At 58.0% G+C, this 6,795-nt stretch overlaps 1 protein-coding gene across 1 annotated transcript; it reads left to right on the top strand.

The window, feature by feature from the left end:
* Nucleotides 1-930: 930 nt before the first annotated feature.
* On the top strand, nucleotides 931-5,352 carry DLX4 (distal-less homeobox 4; the record flags this gene model as incomplete). Its single annotated transcript, XM_084237572.1, has 3 exons — nucleotides 931-1,186; nucleotides 4,523-4,719; nucleotides 5,110-5,352. 3 exons carry the CDS (start codon nucleotides 931-933, stop codon nucleotides 5,350-5,352), a joined length of 696 nt encoding a protein of 231 aa, XP_084093698.1.
* Nucleotides 5,353-6,795: the final 1,443 nt, after the last annotated feature.

Raw genomic sequence — 6,795 nt, 5'->3', positions numbered from 1 at the left:
CGGAAGACTGGACGGCCGCGGGGTGGGGGTGGGGCGGGGGCGGGGGCGGGGGGGCGCAGTCGCGGCAGTCGCGGCGTGCCAGACCCAGGGCGCCCCGCGGGGGCGTGCGCGCCGCGCGCGTGCAGGGCAGGCTGGGCGCCCGGCCGTACCTCCCTCGACCCGGCGTCTGTTTACCAACAAACTGCCGGCGCAGTAGCGACGCATTCCGACGCGCTGAATAAGCTGCGGGCGCTGGCGGGCCGGTCTGGACTCCCCTGCAGGTCGGTGGCGACCGGATCAGAATGACCGTGCAGATCCCGGGAGCTGGAGAGCGCGACCGCGGCTCCCCTGAACCCCCGCAGCCACAATGCCTCCGCCACTGGCTGCTCCCCTCGCCCTCGGGGCATCAGGCCGGCCAACCCTCTCGGGTTCCTGCCTTTGTAACCCAGGTTCCCAGACTGCCCACGATCGTTCTGCAACCCCGACACCCTTTTTGGAGAAGACCCCGAGACGGCTGGTGCCGCAGCGGGTGCATCGCCCCCCTCCCAGCTCCCAGCTCCGACCTTCCTAAGGCGGGTTGCCCGGAGGGGCGGGCCCGGGCGCCAGGCCCTGGTGAGGTCACTGTTTGCGGTAGCCAATCTGGGGCGTCTAGGTGGGCGGGGCCCCCGTCGGATCCCGGGAACCGAACCCAAGAGCTAGGCGAAGGGGGCCCCATGGATTTAAGGGGGAGGGGAAAAGCCGTGGGGGGCATCCCCCCGGAACCCCTTTTCCAGGCGCGCGCTCTTCTCTGGAAGAGGCGCAGAGAGACACTTTGCCCCGCATCTTAAATAAGGGGGAGGCAAGCTGGGGGGCGCATCCGGCTCTAACACCCAAAGCGCTGGGAAAAGAGAGTTGGCGGAGGGAGAGGAATATGTGCCCCGCAGTGGCCTAGGCCCTTTGGCCCCGGCCGCTATGACCTCTTTGCCCTGCCCCATCCCTGGCCGGGACGCCACCAAAACCATCTTCCCGGACGTCGCCCCCGTCCCATCGGTAGTGGCTGCCTATCCGCTTGGCCTGTCTCCCGCGACCGCAGCCGCCTCCGATTTGCCCTACCCTGGACCATACAGCCACCTCTTGCCCTACCCTTACGCTGGGCCGGCGGCCCCCGGAGACTCCTACCTGCCTTGCCAGCAACTCGTGACGCCCTCTCAGCAGGAATCCCAGGCAGGTAAGTCTGGCCATTGCGGCTCTTCCCCACCTCCGGGGTCCTGCTTCTGCGCGGGCCCCGCTCTTCGCCCTCGGTCGGGCGCAGCTAGCGGTATTCTGACCTTGCACAGATTCCGCGGGATCTGGGGGTTGCGGGGGAGGGCGAAGGGGGAGGCGGGAGGGGGGGCGGGGGCGAGTTGATCTAGGTCTCCTTTCAAGACCGACCTGGTTTCGATTTGCAGTTGTGTGGAGCCCAGCCGCGGGGCTCTCCCTACCCCACCCCCTGGAGCAGCAGAATTGTGTGCACCTACGTGTAACGGAAAATTGAAACAATCCAGATGTGGGTGTGGGTGCCTAGTCCTTCCCCAGGATTCTCTCCATCGTGCACGCCTTCCCTTCCCCATGTCACCCCTCTCTGCCTTGGTCTCATCTCAGAATTCAAGCCAAAACCTAGTCAATAGATACCAGGTTCCAGGTGGAGGACAGTGGAAGTGGAGGCTTATTCTGGCCTCACCCCCTCCCCAGACTGTGCCCAGTACCTAACCTATCTTAAACCAGCCTGGCAGATTCTAGGGCTAAGATTCCACCACCACCGTTGTTCTAAGACCATAGCCACAGGTGGGTGAGACAGTCTCTCACTTGTAGGTCCTGGCTACTTCAGCCTTTTGGCCAAGGAGCATACCGTCTTGGTCCTCTCCACTCCTTGCCTTTGGGGTAGGTTAGACAGCTGATATTCCTGGCAGTACATTGTCTGCAGCAACTTTGAGCCCCCCGGGAAAATGCTCACTAGAAGGCCTCAAAGAAGCCCAGGAGCTAGCCCACCTTCCTGGTCCTGGGGCTGGGCCTGGCAGTACCCCTGCAACATATGCCTGGCCCTCTCTCTGCTGGCTCCAGCTTAGACCTCAGCTCCCTTCCTTCTTGTCCCCACTTCAGTGCCCCCCACTGTCTTTGGCACAGTCTCCCCCAAGGATGCACTTCCACTGGGTGACTTTGCTGAATTCAGTTCAGAAGTAAGTCTCCCATCCCTGCAGCTCATACATCATCAGAGCCAGAAATGCTCCTAGAGATTTGGGAGCTCAAATTCCCTGATGAGTAAACTGAGGCCCAAAGAAAGGCTGTGCATGGGTCAAGGACACAGCTTGTTTTCTAGATTTTGGCCCCATAAATGGACTTTCATTGCATGAGGCTGGAGAAAAGGATTTTAGGGAACTTTCTCAGCGTCCCCAATAGCTTTTTTGCCAGACTGGGGCTGCCTTTTCCAGGCTGCTAGGTCTGTCCTTGGAGGAAAACAAGGGTGGGTGGGGGGAGATGGAAGTTTTCCTACAAATGACTAGTTTCTACAAACCAACCTCTTGGATGCTTCCCTTTAGTATGATAATATGGTATATATTTGTGTTTTTTTTGTGCGCATGCGTGCCTGTGTTTTGGGGGGGTAGGGTGGGAATAAAAGGAATGTTGGGAATGGGGTTGGTATTTTCAGTCCTGTCTTCCCCACTCCTTGCCCCCCTTTGCTGATCTAAGTACATGGGAATGGGGAGTTCCTTTTCTTTACAGACTTTCCTTGGATCCAACGAAAATCACAGAGTACTGAAAATGGTGGGTTGCTCCACTCTACCTGGATTGAATGACTGAGATGTGAGAAAGAACCTTACCTTAGCTCTGTGCCCCTCCCCCAGATTTGACTACCTTGAGCTGCAGCCACCACCCTCCCTCAGCAGGCAGTACTCAGCACCTCCCGGGGTGCCCTTGGGCTCCAAAATCTGGACCAGGGCAGATCCGGTAGGGACTTGCTGCAACTGGTATGCACAAAGGCATCTGTCCGGGAAGGAACTTGGAGGGAGAATTGGGGTACAGAGAGGGTTTTGAGAGTTCAATACTTGTGCTGCCTTCCAGGGTGTCGCCGCCCCAATCTCCAGGTACATGTAGCCAAAGAGGCGCGGTGGTCGCTCATCTGCCAGCCTGGGGCTTTGAGCAGTAGTGTTTAAGTTGGAGAGGCCGGATAGGTGCGGGCGGGAGCGGAAACCCAGCAATTTTTCTAGGAATTGACTGAGGTGGAGGGTCGAAGGAGGTGGATTTGAGAAGCCGGTGCTGGAGGCCATGAGTGAGGGGTGCAGGGGAGGTGAAGGCAACTGGTCACTGCTAGCCAAGGGCATGGAACTTGAGGGGAGCGGTGAGCCCCACCATGGAAGAAGTTGGAGGAGAAGTGGGGTGGGGAACTAAATGGACAGTGGAGACTGGGCACCGGGTCCAAGTGCCCTCTAGACTGGGGCTGCCAGCAGACCCATGTGGAATGAGACCTAAGTCCGGAGCATTGGGGACACTTGGTCCAACCCAGCTCTGCCATCTGCATGGAATGATTTCCAGGGTCTCTAAAGAGAGGCGCAGGTTGGAGCCACCTGGAAGAGAGGAAGCTTTCATCACTCCCTGGGGAGGGAGCGGGAGTATTCTAGAGCCGGACTGTTTCTGGGCCGGGTATTCCTTGAAAGGCTGGCCCTGGGGCTCGAAGGCACCGGGTGTCCTGCAGTAGGGGCACCCCTAGTGCCACCCAGGGCCTGAGCTGCCAGATGTTGTGCACTCTCTGAACCAGGTCACCTTCCCTCCCTCAGGGAACCAGCCAGGCAGGGGAGGGGGGGTTACCCCAAGCCTGCGGGTTTTCTGGGGTCTTCTCAGCTAACCTGCCAGCTGAGGAGGGGAGGGATGGTCTCTTCTACAGTGTGTGACTCAGGAGGGGGCGAAGCTTTACAACAGGGGAAGGATTGGATCACGCTGGAGGCACTTTCCACACCGACACTGGAAGGGGTGCTCATCCCTAGGCTGTCAGCCCTTTGGGCAGGTCCCTCTGACCCTCCCCTCTCCGGCAGCCGCGGCAACAGCAGCGGGAAGTCTGCCAAGCAGACGCTGGCTCAGGCCTCTGAGCGTGGCTTTTGAGTTCCCTCAGCCTGGAGTGCCTTTCCTGTCCATCATCTCTAGGCCTCTCCCCAAACCTCTTTGGAGCCTTTCTGCCCCTCCCCACCCCTAGCTGGCGCCACCACACCCGACTGAACTCTGACCTCCAGGGCAGTGCAGCCGGTACCCCACCCAGTCTGTTGGCGCTTTCCTCCTGGGGAATCACAAGACCCATAAGAGTGGGTGCTTCCTGAGGGCAAAACAGCGTCTTGTGCAGCCTGATGCAGTGAGGGGGGGGGAGGGGAAGGTAGAGAAGGGCCCTGGCGCCTGACGCTGGGACAGTCGAGGTCCCAGCTCCTGTGGCTTTTTGCTAACATGCAAACGAGATGCAAATGAGTTCATTGAGCTGCTTGTGCAACCCGCTCACCATCCCACAGACCAGCTCTTTTATTACTGCCTCTTTTCCCCCCAGACTCAGAGAAGCTGCGGTTGTCCCCGGAGCCCTCCGAGAGGCTCCCGCAGGCCCCCACCAAGAAGCTGCGCAAGCCGAGGACCATCTACTCGAGCCTGCAACTGCAGCACCTAAACCAGCGCTTCCAGCACACACAGTACCTGGCGCTGCCTGAGAGGGCCCAGCTGGCCGCTCAGCTCGGCCTCACCCAGACCCAGGTGGGTCTGGTGGCCTCATTCTCCCAACTAGCCTTCCTCACGGTGGTGTTCTTTGGACACTCACCCCCCAGGTGTGAATGACTGCTGAGTCCCTGGCCCTGTAGCCACAGTGCTTCAGGTTGTGTTCCTAACTGGCCCTCTGTAAGTTGGGGGAAACAGAACGTGCTAGAAGAGGGGGTGGGAGATTCAGATAGAGGGTCCCCAGCCTGGGAGAACTGGATACTAGCTCAGCGGCAGGAACTGGGAGCTTCAGGGCCCGTGGGTGAGGAGGGTGAGTGTTCCAGATCCCTGTTCCTCTCCCAGGTCTGCTCCCCACTGCTGGGTCCCTTTCCCTGATCGCGGGCAAATACTCCTCCTAATCTTCCTTCTATTCTTTCCCTCTCCTCACAGGTAAAGATCTGGTTTCAGAACAAACGCTCCAAATATAAGAAACTTCTGAAGCAGAACTCTGGGGGGCAAGAAGGGGACTTCCCTGGAAGGCCCCCCTCCCTGTCTCCCTGCTCTCCACCCCTTCCATCCCTCTGGGATCTACCCAAGGCAGGGGCCCTGCCTGCCAGTGGCTATGGCAACAGCTTTGGAACCTGGTATCAGCATCACTCCCCAGATGTCCTGGCTCCACCTCAGATGATGTGAGTCTGGGGAAGGATGGGTTCAGCCCCCAGCCCTCCTACAAAGCCGTGGACCCAGCCCACCTGCACCCCTTCTGGGCTGGGAGGAAACCAGCTCCAGATGGGTTTTCTCAGGAGGACAGAGGGTGGGTGGAGGCCTGCCCCCCTTGCCCTGTAACCCAAAAGCCCAATCAAGCACTGCAGTCTTACCCACTGCCCCCTCCTCTGCCGTGGACATGGACTGGAACCTTCCTTCAGCTGGTCAGAGGCTCTGGAGAGAGGCTTATTGACTGGAGTTCAGATGGCTCCCAGGACCCCATCTTTGCCACGCCATAGCAGCCGAGGTCAAAGCCAGCTGGAAACACCCCGAACATGTTTTACTTTGCATGCCTTGGGCCTTGCCTCCCACTTGCAAGCAAAAACAGAAGTGAAGTGGACATCCAGAGTCTTCAAGTTGGCCCTCAGGTCCTACCCATCACTTTTCCTGGAGGTCAGCCCTATACCCCATGACTGATGCACCCACTCACCATCCTGTGAAGTAGAAGGGACAACAAAATATGTGGGATTTGTGGACCTGGGAATTGCCTGAATTGGGGGCTGGGAGGGGTGGATAATTTATATTCTCTTCCTAAAAAACCCTGTTTTCCCCATATTTACCCCTTTTGAGTACATAATAGATCCAATTATCCATATAATTCACCAGCTGTTATTAAGAGCTCACCTCTAATACCCAAGGACCCACATGCAGGCACTCTTGGAACCCATTCGGGTAACACTTTGGGGGAGAATGGGGACGAATGGGCTCTCTGAATGAGTGTGAATGGAGATATCTTCAGTAAGTAGGGTGGGAGGGCAGCTCAGCTCTTCACAGCCACCTCTATGCATAGAAACTGCTCATATTGCTCTTACCACCCCCCACACCATGAATTTCCAGAGATTAAAGTTTGTACAAAAGCCTAGGCCCCGGCTGGCCATGTGAAGTGTGTTCCTGACTTCTGAGTGGGGCTGGTGGCTCATCTTTTCTTCCCATCTGACTCTTCCAGCACTAATCTAGAGGTCCAGGGCCCTGCCTTTGCCTCTACCGCTAACTAGTCCTAAGACTCTAGTGCTGGAATGTCTTAATAGCGTTTGTCTTTGCAGCTGTTCCAGTAGGAAACTGGAAGATGGGAAGGCGGGGGTGGGAAGGTGGGGGTGGTCAGTCTGGGTGGTCCTCACCAGCAAAGTCTCTTCTGAATGCACCTCATAGCCCCTCAGCTCCCACCTTCAGTCCCTGAAGAGGCCCTGCTCACCTTGGAGGGTAACTCCCACCGACTCAGTCACCTTAGCCCACCTAGGGGAAAGGGGATGGGGAGGGGGGAGAAGGAAACCCTTAGAAGAAACTGGACTCGCCCATCCAACATTTATACAACCTCTGTGTTAAATGCCTGGAATACCAAGGGGCAGATCCCATAAGCTAACAGGAGCGAGA

Source organism: Talpa europaea (assembly GCF_964194135.1).
Source record: "Talpa europaea genome assembly, chromosome: 7".
NCBI lineage: Eukaryota > Metazoa > Chordata > Mammalia > Eulipotyphla > Talpidae > Talpa > Talpa europaea.
This window is presented reverse-complemented; position numbering and strand designations above follow the sequence as displayed.